Source organism: Thamnophis sirtalis, unplaced genomic scaffold, assembly GCF_051295495.1.
Source record: "Thamnophis sirtalis isolate CommonGarterSnake01/CBP01778 unplaced genomic scaffold, rThaSir2_p1.2 scaffold_8, whole genome shotgun sequence".
Taxonomy (NCBI): Eukaryota; Metazoa; Chordata; class Lepidosauria; order Squamata; family Natricidae; genus Thamnophis; species Thamnophis sirtalis.
The window spans coordinates 64271056-64289794 of record NW_028261388.1 but is presented as its reverse complement, the minus strand read 5'-3'; the positions used below and the strand labels follow the sequence as shown (position 1 = coordinate 64289794).

General features: G+C 39.8%; 1 protein-coding gene across 6 annotated transcripts in view; it reads right to left on the bottom strand.

Moving 5' to 3' along the window:
- Positions 1–18739, bottom strand: part of DMD (dystrophin) — a 1286665-nt gene that overhangs the window by 927765 nt on the left and 340161 nt on the right. For all 6 annotated transcript variants that reach the window (XM_087721810.1, XM_087721811.1, XM_087721815.1 and 3 more), the window contains exons 11-14: positions 15955–16105; positions 12831–12950; positions 10135–10236; positions 9951–10058 (exon numbers count right to left, since the gene is read on the bottom strand). In XM_087721810.1, coding sequence (XP_087577936.1) covers positions 9951–10058; positions 10135–10236; positions 12831–12950; positions 15955–16105 — 481 coding nt within the window. The remainder of the gene's footprint in view (positions 1–9950; positions 10059–10134; positions 10237–12830; positions 12951–15954; positions 16106–18739) is intronic.

Sequence of the window (18739 nt, the reverse complement as noted above, 5' to 3'; positions counted from 1 at the left end):
GAACTTTGCAGTGAATTGGACTCCACAGTCAGAGATGATTCTTCTGGGTACTCTGTATAGCTGGTAGATGTGTTTGACAAACATTCTCACTAATTTCTTCGTTGAAGGTAATCCTGAGCAAGCGATGAAATGGGCTTGCTTGGAAAATAAGTTGATGACTGTCCAAATCACTTTATTTCCACTGCTGTCTTGGAGTTCTATAATGAAATCCATTGCTATCTATTCCCATGGTCAGCTGGTTCTGGCTACTTGTTGCAGTAACCCAGGAGGCTTCCAAGGTGGAGGGTCTTTAAGAATCCAAAGTGTCCTCCTAGCTTTGCATCGTGACTTCATTATAGTATCTCCAATCTCAAGGTGGTCGACATGTATATTTTAGATCCTTTCGAGGCTAGTTCTTCTCCCATCTATTAAGACGTCTTTGTTTGCTGTAAACCAAGGGTCAGTTGGTAGCACTATTTCCATCACCGTGGTCGGTTTGTCCTGTTTGCATCAGTTGAACAAATCTGTCTGCGTCTTCTAATTCAGGGGCCGCTTCATCATGGAGTTCTGCTACCCATTCAGATGCCTTCCCCTCATTCATCCCTTCAGTTATGGCTGACATCCGATTTAAGAAGTAGGATAGGTTTTTAGGGGTCCCATCAAATGTCACCTGAAATCGGGGAGGCAGAGGAACTTGTGGGGATGGCACCTGAACTTGTGCGGGCTGTTGGACTGCTGGTTGGGGTTGCACCCCCCCCCCTTGTGAAGCTAACCCCAGTGGCAGCTGCAGGGCAGAGGCCTGTTGGGGAATTGCGGCTTGGAGATGAAGTAGCCCAGATGCCTGCATCATTGCCACCTGTGGAAGAGGGGCTGGGGTCCATTAACACTGCACCCATCCTTGATCTGGATAGAAAGCCTACCCTGGTGGGATTTGACTTGCTGATGGCAATCCACTTGATGGTGGCTAGCTGGGATTCGAAACTCCCCAAAACTTTTGCTGTGGGCTGGTCACTGTCTGGCTAGGTGGCCCCCCAGCCCTGTTGTTGGGCTCTGTGTCCCATTGGGTAATGGGGGCTTGCTGTTGGTCTCATTCCCACAGTGAGGTTGTACGCTGACCCACTTTTTACTGTGTGAAAGGAGCCAGAATCTCCACTCCAGGCTATGGGGTCTCAACCTGGGAAGGTGAATGTTGGTCATGCCAAAGTCTATCTGGGAAACTTGGCACCAAAGCAAGGGGTCAGCCCACTTACAGTTAGCTGTCCAAATTTATCTAAAAGGCCAGCCAGTGACTGACTGTGTGAAGGCGGCGGGAGTCCCCAATATTCGGAGTGCTCGATTGGTGTCTGCACTAGTCTCCTCCACTTGTAGGTTGAGGCTGATCTCACACCCATCTGTGGTTCCAACTGCATCTCCTGAGTGTCTTTGGAAGGAGTAGTTCTACTGTTACTGGATTGATGACCTAGTGATAGGGAAAGGTGCAATGAAAATTTTTTGATAGCTGCAATGACTTCAGGAATTTTGTGGATAAGTATACCCTATCTCCAATATGAGTTCCACTCTTATCTTGTCAGCTTGAATTTTAAAAGCCGCTCTAGCTTCCTCTAAAGTTAATCTAACTGCTGGCCATGTGTTTTGTAAAGTGTCTATCTACTCCTTAAGTGAGGGGATAGTGGGTTCTTCTGTGGGTAGTTCAGGCATGGGGCTGAAATCCTGGCCTGTTGCTACTCTAAAAGGGGTGAAACCAGTGCTTGAGTGTACAGTGTTATTGAATGCAACTTCCACAAAAGGTAGAAGTTCAGTCCAGTTATCCTGTTAAAAATTAATAAAACATCTTAGCTATTGTTCTAGGACCGAGTTAAGTTTTTCAGTTTGACCGTTAGTTTGGGCATGGTTCGACAAGCTCAACCCTTGGTGGTGCCAAGTAAAGTTAAAAATGCCCCCCAAAATTTTGAAGTGAATTGGATCCCACTGTGAGGCTCCATAAAGATGATAAATGTGTATCAGGAATAACTTGGCTAGACTTTTGGCAGTTGGGATCATTTGGCAAGGTATAAAATGTGCCTGTTTTGAAAACAGGTCTGTTATGACCCAAATGACTGTATTCCCCGCACTTTCTGGTAGTTCTACAATAAAGTCCATGGCAGACTCTTTCCAGGGTGTTGAAGGTTCAACTACCTTCTGTAAGAGTCCTGGGATTTTCTCTTGAAGTCTTTTAGCTGCCGCACAAATAGGGCAGCTAACTACATAGCTCTCTATGTTCTTTTTTAGTGATGGCCACCAAAATTGTCTTTTAATTAGGTGTAAAGTTTGCACAAAACCAAAGTGTCCAGCTAATTTGGAGTCATGGCACCTTGCCATTAAGCACAGTCTTTGGCTAGCTGGAACATACAACTACCCACCCACCCAAGCTAAGTTAACTTTCATCAGGCAGCTGGATTTGTGGTTCAAAAACCATTCATTGGTGGCTAAGCTTGTTTAAACATTTGGGTGGTGTCATTGTCTGTCAATGTTTCCTGTTTTGCCTGAGATCTGGTGATTACTATTGTGGTTAGTTGATTGTTTTGTATCATGGGTTTGATTATATCTGGTTTCGTACTATTGTATTGCGGTTTTCTGGATAGTGCATCTGCCAGAAAATCCCCCCTCCCAGGAGATATTTGAGGGTAAATTCTAACCCTTTAAAGTACTGAGCCCATCGTACTTGTTTTGGGGAGATTTTCCTTGTGGTCTTTAAGGCTTCTAAATTTTTATGATCCATCCAGACTTCAAAAGGAAATTTACTCCCCTTTAGGAAATGCCTCCAGATTAAAAGTGCCCACCAAACTGCATAAGCTTCTTTCTTCCAAATGGCCTACCTTTGCTCAATTTCATTCAATTTTTTTGGATGTTTAAGCACATGGTTGTAATTGGTCTTGCTCATTTTTCTGAAGCAGGACCACTCCTATTGCCACATCGCTGGCATCTGCTTGTATGACGAATGGCTTCTCTGTGTCCAGGTGCTTTAGAATTGGCTCTGCTGAAAACAGCCTTTTAAGTTTTTCAAATGCACCTTGGCATTCCATTGTCCAGTTCAAAGGCTGCTTCGGTTTTGTGTTACCATCCCCCTTTGTTTTTAAAAGCTTGGGAATGGGGAGGCCGATCTGGGCAAAAGCAGGCATAAACTGGCGGTAAAGGTTGGTGAATCCCAGGAAGCTTTGTAACTGTTTATGTGTTCTGGGTGGTTTCCAATCAAGTACCGCCTGCACTTTTAAAGGATCCATTTTTATGCCCTGGTGTGAAATACAATACCCTAAATAATCTATTTTTTCTTGGTGGAATTCACATTTAGAGAGTTTAGCATAAAGTTTGGCAGAGTGAAGTTTGTTCAGAACAGCCTGGACTAGTTTTACATGTTCTGCTTTGGTCTCAGTATATAGCAAAATGTCATCTAAATTAATCAAAATGCCTTTATACAAATAGCAGTAATAGCAGTAGACTTATATACCGCTTCATAGGCCTTTCAGGCCTCTCTAAGCGGTTTACAGGGAGTCAGCATATTGCCCCCAACAATCTGGGTCCTCATTTTACCCACCTCGGAAGGATGGAAGGCTGAGTCAACCCTGAGCCGGTGAGATTTGAACCGCTGACCTGCTGATCTAGCAGTAGCCTGCAGTGCTGCATTTAACCACTGCGCCACCTTGGCTCTCATGTAGCATTTTGTTTATTAATTCCATAAACACGGCAGGGGCCCCTTGTAGCCCAAATGAGAGCACTTTGAATTGGTAGCATCCAAGAAGGGTGTTAAATGTTGTTTTCCATTCATGTCCCACTTTAATTCTGATACGGTAGTAAACCTCCCTTAAATCCAGCTTTAAATCCAACCATTTTTTTTTCCTTTTAGCGAGGTGTGCTAGCATTCTTTCATGAGGGGGAAGGGGGGTACATGTTCTCCACACTCATATTTAAGTTTCTAAAATCCACACAGCGATTTTTAGAGTCATCTTTTTTTCTCTAAATAACACTGGGGCTGCGATTTTTGGTCGGGCTGGCTCAATGAAACCCCTTGCTAGTTTTTGCTCAATGAATGTGCTCAGTTCTTCCAGCTCCTTCAGCGACATGCTATACATCTTGGGTTTAGGAGGTTTGGCACCTGGTATGATTTCTGATGCACAGTCAGTAGAGCGGTTGGGGGGGGGAGCTTATCAGAGGCTTTTTTGCTAAAATAGTCAGCCAAGTATTTGTATTCTTTGGGTATACCTAGTTGGCATAGTGTAAGTGGGCATTGCTGTTTATTGGTGCTCTGCCCCCTCAGTTTCATTGTGTGGATTCTCAGCAAAAGTCAAGTGCATCTGAATTCTTATGGTGCCTTGCTTCCAATTAATTTTGGGGTTCCATTTTTTCAGCCATGCAAGGCCCAAAACTAGTGGCCATTCCATGCCTGGCACCACTATAAATGTAAGTATTTCTTCATGGCTCACGATGCCTTTCTGTAGAGGCTAAGTGGCAAATGAAGCTGCCTCCCCTGCTATTGACACATCCAGTTGGCAAAAAGCTATGGGGCTTTTCAGTTTCCTTACATTAATCCTCAACTTACTTACCAGGCTTAGGCTGATCAAACAGTGGGTGTACCCTGAGTCCACTAAAGCAGAGATTTTTATCCCCCTCTCCCAGTTGGGGATAAACAGTCTTAGGGGGAGGGTAAGTAGTTTAATTGGTTTGCTTACCAGTGGTTCAATCTCTGGATCGCTTCTGGATAAGTATGGTTTCTCCTGTTGAGAAGCCAGGGCTTCCTCCTCAAAGAGGGGATGGGGTGGAGATTCTATGATCTCCCTGCTCCTCAGGTCTGTCTCCTTCCTGCGCTTGCCAGGTTTTGTAAGTTTCCCTGCCACTGGGCACTCTGGTTTCCTAGCCAGTGCTTGAGAATGGCATTCTGCAGCTTGATGCTCCTCCTCTCCACACTTGAAACAGGCTGAGTGTTTCGGAGAAGATGCCATTTGTGGATTGAAAGGCTCTTGCTTCCCTTGGGGTGAGGATTTCTTCCACACTCACCCTGCTCAGTACTGGTTCCTCGCCATGTCAATCTCTGCCTCTTCACAATGAGATACCACTCATATAGATGGTTGAGTGCACCTCGGGCTACACAGGCATTGTAGAGGTCATCATTCAGCCAATCTATGAACCAGCTTACCAGGATATCCTCTGGCCAGTTCACAGGACATGCCAGGTCTCAGAATTCTTTGGTATACTCGAGGGGGTCCTCAAAACATCATCACAGGACCATCATGAAACGGTCAAAGCCCCACAGTTCTGGTGCATTGGCATCATGTAGAGTCATCATTCTTCTGGCAGTGGCTCCTTACAGGGCTAGGGTAGGGTCTAGGGTCACACTTGCGATCCTTGGGATTGGAAATCACACCCGTATTCTTGCATGTAGTTGAGCACATGTGCCACAAATAATCCATTTCCCATCAAACTTCACACCAAGGGAAGGAGTTTTTCTTTCTAATTGCAGGTTTTGGGGTTGGTTGGAAGCGGGTCCCAATCCATGTGCCAACTGGGGGGGAGGGCTTGCTAGGTGCCCTGCTGCTGCTGCTGCTGTGCCATCTGGTTGTGGCAACAGCCCTAACTGTGAAGTGCCTTCCTTGATGGTGCATGTTTTTGTGATGGTAGTGGACCAACAGGTTTGTCACAAGGCAAGTGGGAAGTATTATTGGATGCTTGAGATTTGATGCTAATTCAGCCTTATCTAGATGCCTTCTTACCCAAAGTAAGCCATGGCAGTCAAGGAACAGGCTCAGCTTCAGAAGTGAGCTGGATTTCGGGAGAGGCTTCTTAGCCTTTAGGCACTTGAATTCTACCGGGCACACATCTTGTTGCACACTCCTCAGAACGGCTCTCTCTGCTTGGGTATGGCTGTCTGGGGAGCCAGTCTTGTGATGCAGGAAACTGACGATCACTGCCACTCCTGATACGAGAGATCTCCATTTGGAGAAGCATTCGAAGCGAGCTAGTTCAAGGGGATGGTTAAGTAGCAGTTTTCCTGTCTCCTTGACCACTGTCAACAACCATGTTGCCTGGATGGTCGCCTTTTTGTCCTGGCTGGGAGATTTGTCCGGCACCTCAGGTTGAATGTCGGCCTCATGATCTGGGTCTTGCAGCTCATGTTGTTCTGATCCATGTGACATCAGGGTGTCTGGATGAGCTAGGAACTCTGGCCCCTTAAGCCAGGTTTGATTCTGCCAACTAGGATGCAAGAATAGAGCACATGGCATGGTCTGCTGCATTCTGATCTGTTGGCAAATACTGCTATTGCTCAGGATTTGAAGATTTTCTGATCCTATCCACTCTATTGCTTACATTGACATAGAAGCATTTGCTTTCATTGTGAATGTAGCCCAGCATTAACACAGTAAGTTTTGTAGAAAGTTTGTAGCTTTGTAGTTTGTAGTCTATCATCTTTGTTATCAGCTCTGTGAGTTCCATGGCCAGTATGGCACCACAGTGTGGCCTTGTTGAGGTGGTAGTGTCACCTTTCCCATGACAAAACCAATGTGAACATCATTCTCCCTGCCGTAAACCCTGATGTATCCTACAGCTGCTATTGCCTTCATTGACACATCTGAGAAGACATGCAGTTATTTCTTCAGTGCGGTGAGGAGCGAGATTGGAACCTACGTGCGCTGCACATGAACACTTTGAAGACAACTCAGGGAAGTTCACCACATCTCTCATTCTTGCTTCTGCTCTGGTGGAAGTGGCTCATCCCAATCTTTGGTGTTTTGGGAGAGCATTTACAGAAGAAGCCTCCCCTGGATCGTTACAGGTGCAGCAAAACTGAGGGGGTCAAACAGGCTGTTCACCATTGACAGAACTCCTCTCCCTATGGAAGCAGTCTTTTTTCCTTCATATCTTAACTTAGCTTACCTTTAATTGCCTTTAAATAACAATCCTTACTGTTCAATGTTCATTACAATTCCATTGATCCGCTATGTAAAATAACAAGCAATACACACCTCATTGTAGAATATAAACTTGAGGTATGTGATTTACTCCTTGTGAAAGCAGTCTTATGGCTCTGAAGGTGAAGACATCCTTCTTCAAGTCCCAACAAAGATCGAGGCTGCATTGGATGAATGAGGTATCTGTGCCAAAGTCAAGTTCTTGCAGTCCCTTGGCATGTTCCTCAGGATTGAGGACTTTTAGCACTTCCTCACTGTTGGGTGCGATTTTATGCAGTTTAAGATTGGCTGCCTCTAGAATCTGGTGGGTCCTTTTTAATAGGTCTATGGCCTGTGCTGGGGTGGGTACAGATTTTAGGGAATCATCAACATAGAAGTCCCATTCCACAAATTGTTTGGCATCTGTGCCATATTTGGCTTCACTCACACGAGCAGTGTGTTGCAGGCCATAGTTGGTGGTTGCCAAAGAAGAGCCATTTCCAAAGACGTGCAGTTGCATTCTGTATCCATTATCTGTTGGTTAGGCTGTTCGTTGCTGAACACAGGAAATGTAGGTAGTTGTGATGTTCTTCCCTGATGAGGAATGAGTAGAATATCTGCTGAATGTCAGCCATGATGGCTATGATTTCCTTTCTGAAGCAGATGAGCATACCAAGCAGACTGTTGGTGAGATCAGGTCATGTGAGAAGATCTTTGTTCAGAGAGAGGCCTTGGAACTGAGTGCTGGCATCGAAAACTACTTGGATCTGACCTGGCTTTTGTGGGTGGTACACTCCAAAAAATGGCAGGTACCAGCATTCCTCAACATTTCCCAAAGGTGGGGCAAGCTCCATGTGTTTGCTCTGGACCATCTTGTCCATGAACTCCACTAAATCAGCTTTCATTTCAGGCTTCCTGTTCATTTGTCTCAGACTGATGAGACAAGAGAGTGCATGCTCATGGTTGTTCAGCAGGTGCTTCCTGGGTATGTGAAAGGGCAGTGGAGCTACCCAACACCTGGTAGCATTCTGTTGAAGTTCCTTATCCATGACCTCAGAAATTCTTTGTCCTCTATGGACAAGGCCAAGTCATTGTCTTCCTTGCTGGTCTGGAACACTGTCGCTCCTAACACGGGGTTGATAGTTGAAGTCGTGAAGTGTTCTTGGCATGGTTTCAAGTGGGATGCTTTCCCATTGCTGAGAGTGGAAGTCGTGGAGAGATTAACCTGCGTTGGGGCCTGCAGCCAAGTGACACACACTATTCCAAAGATGACCCAACCGAGTTCTGTCTTGAGGGCAAATGGGGAGCCTATTGAGCCTTTGACCACTCTTGGGGTGTGTGTGAAAGCTTTGGAGGCATTTGCTCCCAGAAAGAGCATGATTCGAGTTTTAGGATTTATGGCAGTAAAGTGATTAGCCATGTGCCTCAGGTGAGGTATGGTGCTTGCTAACTCTGGTGTCACAATCTGACTGCGATCATCTGGTAGGGTCTCCCATTCTAGCAATGGGGGCAGTGGGAACTGTGCAATCCCATCCAACAATTCTATGCAGAGCCCATCAACTTTCCTCCCCGCCCTGCGCAGGGACCCAGTGCACGTTAATATTGTGAATTGCGTATCTGGGCTTTGGATGTCAAAGAGGTCGAAGAATGCTGACCTGGCTAACAATTGATTGCTTTGTGAATCTAGTATTATATACATCTTCATGGCTTCTTCTGTAGCTAGGTAGACTTTAGCTAGGCAGATCTGATGGCAAGTACAAGGTAATGGAGAACCACCACATACTGAGGTGCAGCTAACACTTGTGGTAGCTTCTGGGTATGCTTTGAAGTCTTTGAAGTGGAGACTTCTTTTTTGGAGGAGGGTCAGCAGTAGGACATTGTGTCATCTCAGAATTTGCACCACTCTTGCAGAGGTGAGATTGCACATTAGCTGTACAGTTTTTGGCCATGTGTTCCATAGATGTTCAACACTTAGCCCGGTAGCCTGGCCCCACCACAGCCAGCCAAGAGGTCGCAAGAGGAGAAAGAGGGGGGAGGAGGAGGAGCGAGCAAGAGATAAACACACAGAGAGACATAGAGAGAGGTGGGAAAGCTGCCCTGAGCTTCTTAAAGCCTCAGCTGGGCACTGCAGGCCCATCCCACTTTCTGACATCCCATCCTCCCAGATCTCATTCCCACCCCGCCAGCCCTCATGTTAGCAAGGCTGGCATAGTTTGCAGCCAGGTCAGGCCAGTGTCTCAGGGCAGAAAGCAGATTGTGCATCTCCTCAAATGTGAGAGGCACACCCAGCACCAACAAAGGCTGGAAGAAGCTCCAAGAGGAATGAGGTGCCTGAGAATCAGCCCCGGCCACTTCTCCATCCCCCGCCATCACCCTTACCTCCTCAGGCCAGGTGAGGGAGGTGAGGGCGAGCCAGTGATGGGACAGGGATCTGCAGCAGAGAGCCCAAAGAGCTGTGGGTTGCCAACCCACAGTATAGAGTATAGACAAATCATATGAACTATAAAGTCTTTGACTTTACTTCATGTCCATTGTGAATTTGATAAAACATACAAGTACTAATTACAAAGATTATTTCATAAATGGAATGTAAATGCCAAAAACATGTACAGAATCATAGCTACTAAGATGATGATGATAATGATATGATGATAAAGAATAAAAAATTATCTCCTAATTAGCAATGTCTTGCAGACACAAATGATGTAGAAAAAAGAGATGTTTTTTGACATTTTTGTCCTAACATCTAACACAAGCAATGTGATATCATAACACATGTTTCATCACTTTTCACTGTGTAGATACCCACATTTATTGTTGGTTGGAATGTTGCCAGAGCTTAAACATTTGCCAGCTGGAACCTCGGTTTGCTAGGTTCAATTCAAAATAACAGATTAAACCTGTAAACTCATAGTTGAGTGTATGCAAAATATTTTGATTCCAGAATTTTGATTAAAGTTACTTCACTTGGTCATTTACAGGTGCTCTGCTGAAATATGTGATATGAAAGTTGAAAACAGGGAGGAAAAATGAGAACTATACAAAAAAACATACAGCCAATTTTTGTAGATTTTCCAACATTTCTTTCTGGTCTTTGAAATTGGTAGTATTCAGAGTGGTCACAAATTCTTCCTTTTCAGTAAACCATGAATCCAAAAGACCCTAAAAGTTAAAAAAAACATTTAGAAAGACTGCATATTAAACATTATAAAGCAAAGAGTAAATAGATATACCTAACCTGTTCTTCAATAAATTGCAACCATTTTTGAAGAACATCTTGCAGAATAAACCAACGGTCCTCTGTCCATCTACAGATTGTTGCCCAATGGTTTCCTAAATGCTAAAATAATGACATTAACATTCAGAAGTTAATAACCATAAAATGCATTCCTAAAAAGCCACATTTTAGCTGGAGGGAAGTCTCCAGCTACAAGATGGGAAAGTACAAGACACCTGGGCATAACACATTCTATATTGTATTATCTAGCCAAATGTACCTATCTGGGGGAAAAGATACTATAAGTAGAGTTGGATCTGGTTATAAACTGAATGGGACACTAGTAGGAGAAAAAACCCTGGTACAATCTAATTATATGTAGAATAGAAAATATCAAGATAGTGTGCAAGAAAGCAATATGGACAAAAAACATGGACATATTAATGCAGTCAGTAGGACTGTTTTTGTCCTTTCCTTTTAAAAAAACTATATACTTGAGACAATTCCAAATCAGACAATTCCTGAAGGAAATACAACTATTAGTTCTTAGGGTATTTTTCCTAGAAAAACAACATTTATATTTATCAGTGTATCTTATATAACTTGTTAGTAACCAAAATAAAATATTTTGAATTCTTTAGAACTGTGCTCCATTATTCTAGAACCAGCAGCAAGTCAAATGATATAAAATCAGATTAACACTTAATTTGATATACCATATTTTTCGGAGTATGACACACCTTTTTCCCTCAAAAAAAGGCTGAAAATCTGGATGTGTCTTATACACTGAATACAGCATTTTTTGCCTCCCAAAACCCCGCCCCTTCACCAAAATGGACATGCAGAGCCTTTAGGAGCCTTGCAGAGTGCTCCTGGGGACTGGGGAGGGCAGAAATGAGCAGAAAAATGGGCCATTCTTTGCTCATTTTTGCCCCCCCCCAGCCCCGAGGAGCATTCTACAAGCCTCCAAAAGGCTATTCATGCCCTTTTTCTTTAAAAAAAAGGGGGTCCATTTTCGTGAAAAATGGACTGTTTTTGGGAGGTCTGCATAGTGCAAAAAACTGTTTTTAATTTGCCTCTTCACAACCTTGGTGTGTCTTATACTCCAAAAAATATGTTAGTAGTTTTCTAATTTCTTGTTAAAAGAACTTCTACCATACAAAAACAAAATAAAAAAGAGTATTTGAAATGCTGAAATGCATGACTTAGAAGCAAGTACAGTATTGTGAAAAACCAGGTCTCAACAGTTTAATAAGATGCAAATACTGAAAGTAGTACAATAATCAAGAGACTATACCAATATAGAAATTACCATTGTGAGTCCTATAACAGCTTCAAAATTAGGTATCAGAATGAAAGAATGCTTCCCTAATTGTATTCATTATTCTTACAATGTGGCTTTACATTAATGGCAGCACACACTCATATTCACAGATAAATCTAATATTATGATAAATCATAACCAATTAATGAAACACTATAATTCCAGGTTCACTGAAATTATCATAGCATTACTGTACATTTAAGTGATTTTTCCTACTGTGCATATTTTAAAATTTGATTGTAATGCCAATTACATTTTTTGGAGGGAAGATCTTTTTTAGTAAAATTGTATGGAAAGGGCAAGTGAAAAATAAAAGTGTACAGGAGTACATGAAAGATAATATTTGCCAATTCAGATTTAGTAAGTAAAGTACTTGTTCTTTCTGATCATAAATTATTCATTCATTCGAGTATCTCTGAATTGTGTTGAAATAAAGGTGGCACATGTCTTGACACTTTTCTCCTGAATAGTAGTTAGGTTTATAGTCCTTTATGGAATGTAACCAGTGGTGGGTTTCAAAAATTGTTGGAACCTACTCTGTGGGTGTGGCCTCCTTTGTGAGAGTGGCTTGCTACCCATGTGACTGGATGGGAGTGGCTTGCTGCCCATGTGACCGGATGGAGTGGCTTGCCGCCCATGTGACCGGATATGAAATTATGAATTAGTACTTAGGTCGGTCCAAGTAGCTATTCAGAAGTTAGTGGTTAGAAGCAATCGTAAAGCAAGATATGGAATTAAAACCAGAAATATTTTGTTGGCTATTTGAAAGGGAGTATAATATATATTTAATTTTACACATGTTAGCAGCTGCTGGAATTGTGTTTGCACAACAGTGGAAAAACAGAGATATGTAAATGAGTAAATATTACAATGTGCAGGAATAAATAAATTGACAATTAAAATCAAGAAGGCTTTGAATACTTTTTCATGTGGGATTTGTTTTAGCAATTGCTAACTAATGGAAACAGAAATTAGAAATCCAAAAGTATGAAAGAAAACACTAATTATGTAAGGAAAGGTCCCTAAAATGTATAAGGAAATATTACTAGATCATTATTAACGCATAGATATCTGCGGGACATTACACACTCACCAGTGTTGGGTTTCAAAAAATTTTGGAACCTCTTCTGTAGGTATGGCCTGCTTTCTGGGTCCACTGGTGGAACCTCTTCTAACTGGTTCGGTAGATTTGACGAACCGGTTCTACCGAATAGGTGCGAACTGGTAGGAACCCACCTCTGAACTTAACCCAACATTAGAGTAACCAATTCAGTTTTAAACAATATTAACATTTTTTACTTTTCATTTACTGTAGTATTATATATTTTCAGTATAATTTAGATGTAGGAGGAATGTGCCTGGAATCATATAGCAATCTTAATTTAGTAATTACCTGAAGTTTTTGTTCTAATGCAACTGTAGCCTTATCTCCACTAGCTTCATCTACTACAACTACCATATGAGTGAGTGAATTAACCTTGACTTGTTCCTGTTCTAAGTCTTCTTGAAGAGTCTATAATAAAAAATAAAAAATGTTAAAAAACAATTTAACACAAGGACAGCTTGTTTTACTTTTCATGAACTGAGTTATTTAGAGCCATAAGAACAGGCATTAATTATTAGTTACTATAACAAAGACCTCACTGCCAAAACACACCATGAAATATAATTTGTATAATTTCTATTAAATTAAACATAGATACATTTCTATCTAAACTTAGAAAGTCACAAATGGAATATTAAAAAAAACCATATTGAAACATGAATCCACTCCTTAAAAAGTCTTAATTCTTTTCCTCAATTTTTAAAAGATGAAAACCTATCACATTTGCCAGAAATAAGCCTCACCAAAGGCACAGAAAATTCTGAGAAAACAAGTATAAGATTGCAGCTTTTAAAACTTACAATAATTATCTTTTAGCTATGAGACATAATTTTAGTTGCATTCATTTTTGGTGTAACTATATAGTATCCTTAATTATTATTCATTTTCTATGCAGCATCTAAACTTGAATAGACTCTTTGAATGTGTTTTACATTTATGGTTACATTAAAAGACAAATTATTAAAAACATAAATGACTCAATAAAATATATATTTTTAGATGACTGTTTAAAAATTGTACTATGCTCTAAAGTTTTTAAGGAGCAGTATTTCAAAAGTATAGGACTGCAAAAGTGTCTGTCTGTCTAATCTAATCTAGTCTAATCTAATCTAAACTTTTCTAGATAATTTTTTAAACACTTATGGTTCAAAAAATATATGGCTAATCTGCACTTATTAGAAGAGATCCAAGTTTGGGGCGGGGTAGTTTTTGAATATAGGGAATGTAAACCGACTTCAGCCTCTTATTATACAAAGGAAGTCAGGATACCAAGCCATGCATCATTTTAAAGGATTTTTTTTTGCTAAAACCAGCAATTAATCTCCATTAATTACATAAATACCTGCCTTGGTAGAATTGTAATCTATTTTAGTAGAAATATTGAGGAAAAGTAAAAGGAAAGGAGGCAAAGGTCTATCCAGAAAAGCTGTATATAAAAGTATAGCTAGACCTGGTTAGTCCCTAAATAGGAAACTAAAAGAAGATCAAACGGTGTAACTACTATAGCTATCCTAAATATAAACATATATGCATTCTATGAGAAAATAAGAGCTAAGTATTTTTGCATGACTGCCAAGAAATTGGCATGTACTTATTAGGGTTTAAGTCTTTAGTTTAATTGCATGACTATTAAACAAAGCCAACATAATTTTGTTTGGTAGCTTTTGCATGCTTGGACAAGTTTAACTCAACATTTTAAGTCAAAGTATGTAAAAAACTGGAATAAAAATAATAAAACAAAAAAGCAGGTAAAAGCAAAATATTATAGCATTTATAGCAACATGTAGCTGATAAAACATGAAAACATTTTGTATCATACATTAGAGTACTAATTTTACATAATGTATCAGATATTTTAATTTGATCAACCTCACAGGACTTTGTTGGTTTAGATTGCATGGATGTACCACTAATAAAAAGAGGCTTCCTATCAATGCAGATAAACAAGCAGTTTTTCTTGAAATTCTGGATGAATCTTAAGCACGTAACAATGAATGTATATTTTCTGTTTTTCATTATAATGCAAACTTACAACTACTAAAATTGAATACCACAGGCTATTTCAGGTCTATGTCAGACATAACTAGCAGACTAACTACTTCACTGTTAGAATACATGGAAAACTGGTAATACTTGGAATTTTAATAACTAGAAGAAATGTGAAGAATTCAATATTTTGAATCTATCAAATAACTCCAGCATCAAGTGTTTCATTAAAAAGTATATCTCATGCATGGAAGGTCAGTTACACATGATACTAAAAAGAAAAAAGTAGAAATACAGATAGCATCATACACAACATTGGCATTTATTAAAGCACATCTGAGATTTTATTAATCAGAGTTAATGGGGTTTGTCTGTGTGTGTCTAAGAAAACGTCTTAGACTACAACATAAATGCACAACAGCAGCACATTTTATCCAGTTCTTTTGTTCATTATGTGCTGGCATGTGGCTTTTATAATTGAATTCATTTTTCAAAAATACTTCATCTTTTGTATATAAAGACAGATACTCAGCTTGAATACTTTATTGTGTTTTGGGGCTGCAATACAAAGTCACAGCACTGCTAATGAGATTAAAAATCCCAATTATAACAACTAATAATCTTGATTAGCTAGTAGAGTACTTTAAAAAGAAAGGATAAGATAGCAAAAGAAGGAAACTAGGGAATAATAAAATCTGAAACATCATTACTGCATTTTGCAATAAATATCATATTGCAATTCCCTTTCCTCTTATCATTCCAAAATACTTTTTTATTATGGGAATAATGAAATAAAAATAAGTAAATACAAGTAGAGCATCCTTATCTTATTAATACAAAATCTATTTCTATGCAATGTTCCAATAAAGTAGAATAAAATATGGATATAAGACTGAAGACATAGCATAAAAAGGATAGTTAGAAGCTTGCTTAAAAGAAATATCATCATTCTCTACCCACAAGATGTTCTAGCCAACATCCCTATGTCAAAAGTCCAAACCACAAGGTTCAGAGAAAGTTCGTTAATGACACGTAGTCCATACCTGTAACAAAAGCAGAAGTAAGACCCCATCTCCTTATAAGGCTTTCTCCTCAAGGTAACCAATAGGAAATGAGTTAAGTGTTTCCTTGTTACGCTGCCTTTGAGAATGTATAAGAATGTGTGCTTCGATAATGAAGGTTGTTCAGAACTTGCAATGCTAGCCATGGACTAGCTTTCTGAATGTGGCTGCCAAATAAACTTTTCCTATATCCTGAGAAGTCTAAAGCCCGTCATTTTCTGCAACACCAAAATGGTGGTATTTTTATATTAAATTAGAATTACAAAACAACATTTTATATAAATATTGCTTTTACATAATACTGTACTGACATTTACACAAAGAAATGCTAAAAAGTAAAGTGGCTCTTGAAAACTACAGCTTACCTTATGTTCTTCCACCTGCTTCTTTAAGCTTTCTAGATCAGGTCCCAAAGGTTCTGACTCCATCTTTTCTGTTCTTTTTTTTGTTTTAGCTAACCAGTCAGACAGCTCACTGAGCTGCTGGTTTTGTAAATCCATTAGAACTTGGTGTAAACTAGAAAGAAATATTGTTTAAAAATGAATAAAAATAAGGTAAGGAATTCAATATATCTGCTACATCTTGAATCTTCAGTTGAATAACTTAAACCTGTGATTAGAAATTCTATTACAAATCATTATTTTAACACACTGTAGCTGCATTTCTATAATCAATGCAAATGAAACTAAAATTAACAAATCATATTAAATATAGAAGACACTATGAATAGACAAAGATTTTTTTAGAGTTTGTACTCAGAAATAAGTCCCAAAAGGAAACTGACAATCATTTTGAAGTCAGATGAGTCCCCCTTCTCTGTAATTTGATGAAATGGCAAAACAAGCATGAACTCTTTTTTTATAAGTTTTAGTAGAAGTTTTAAAAAGAAGATAAAATTAAAAATTAATAAAAACTAATACAAAGTAAAGAAAGAAAAGAAAAAAGAAGAGAAACAGATGAAAGGACAAACTGCAAAAAGAAAAGATCAAAAGAAATAGGAAGAAGCTTCAAATTTCTTTTTCAGCAAATACAATACAAAATTACCTCTTACTCTATTGCTACAAGAAAGTTTTTTCTTCTAATATCTAATATTTTCTAAACAACAAAACCACAAATCAAAAGTTCATTTTTCTGTTTCATGCAAAAAGTCTATAAAGGGATTACAATAAGCAATAAATGTTTTTGCTGTTTTTCCTATAATCAAAGAGGTCAACAACCATTAATTCTTGACTGAATATTTGTTTTCAATGGCCCCACCCAGTATTCGAACAGATCAAAATAAAGATAGGTAACTCTGTTACTCTCATTATCTTTACATAGTTTTTGTTTTTCACATTTGCTTCTCTTGTATTTTTGTTACAACTGTACAACAGTTTTCCAAAATAATTGAAGACATCATCTCCCCAAACTTATTGAATTCCCATATCCATTCCTATTCTTCAGCCCTTAAAATACCCAGTGACGTAAAGAACATCAAAGTTTGATCAAAAGTTACCGTCCCTTCAACTTATTCTTGAGAGAACTCTTACCATAAAATTCTTATATAATAACATTTAAGGTTCATACAATAATAAAAGCTTTCTGAATTCAATTTCATAACCTCAAAGAAGCTGTCAACTTCATTTGAATAACTCCAGTTATTCAAGATTAGTATATCAATGTCCATCCTCTGAATAGTTCTGCTGGGACGTTTTGCAAAAATCATCCATTTCCAGACATTTAAAACTTAATTCAGTTGTCAGTTTTCAGTTAGGCTTGGCAGAAGATACCCTAAGCACAATTTAGGTGGTTTAGAATATTTATTACAGACAAACTTGAACCTCTGTCAAAATATTTGGTTGCTTATGCCAGAACAATTGAAAGTCTTTGAAAATCTAGTTTTAAAACGTTAAATTTCTTTTGCTGATTTTCTAAGTTAACAAAGTTTACTCAAGGGCAAGCAGTGTTGCAGGATTTCAAAGTCCATTTCTCTTCACTGATGCTACTCAGACACTTAGACTGTGCTTACCAATTCTTGATACAACCTGATGCCTCAGAAGTTGGGGTATGACCTGTTCTCCTGCATTAGAGAAAGAGTGGGGAAGGCTCTCCTTCTCCTTTGACCAACTGAATGAAACTATGACTTTTTCAATAAAATTTGCTTATGGTGAAGTCAACATTCCAGCAATAGAGGCACTTTGTAAGGATCTGCCTCTCCTCCTTTCCCAGGAAAGCACAGACTCTTGAAACATGGTATTTCAAAAGAAACCTTTTATTGAGAAGAAGTGATAGCAGGACAGGCGAAACAGACTTTAATTCCATCCCAAACTGCACAGTTAGAAATAGCACTCTAGAATTCACCCTGCCCAGTTCGAATATGGATCTCTGCCAATTCACAGGTGTGAAGATGTTTATTGTAATGACCATCCTGAGAGCCAGAAAAGGATCCATTCCCATGGTGGTCTTCTGCCTTGAACCAACTGACACAATCCACATGGCCCTCCCTCCTTATTTCATTCCCAAAAGGTGAGAATATTGCAGGGTGCTGAGGCGCCCAGGAAAAAGATTATAAAATACAGCTAGCAATAGCAGTTAGACTTATATACTGCTTCATAGGGCTTTCAGCCCTCTCTAAGCGGTTTACAGAGTCAGCATATTGCCCCCAACAACAATCTGGGTCCTCATTTTACCCACCTCGGAAGGATGGAAGGCTGAGTCAACCCTGAGCCGGTGAGATTTGAACAGCCGAACTGCAGAACTGCAGTCAGCTGAAGTAGCCTGCAGTGCTGCATTTAACCACTGCGCCACCTTGCTTATCCCCATGCTCCCCCTCCCTCCATATGAATGGCAGTATCACATTAGGGATCTGACATACTGCCCTTAGAAAAAAGCTAGATCCACCTGTAAGAGATAGAGAAAAAGAATCATTATAGTATTTTAACAAGGTTTGTGTGTCAAGGCCTGACATTGTGGGGGTATTGGGTGTGGAATTTCTTTAATAGTGTAGAGGCAATGATGTGATTTTGTCCACACACTCATTTTGGGAAGGGGGTAGGTGTTTCCATGCTATTAGGTATTGCGTTTTTCTTTGATGGGTCCTAGAATCAAGGATATCTTTGATTTCAAAATGTTGCTCACCCTCAACCATTATGGGTGTGGGTGGTGCATGGA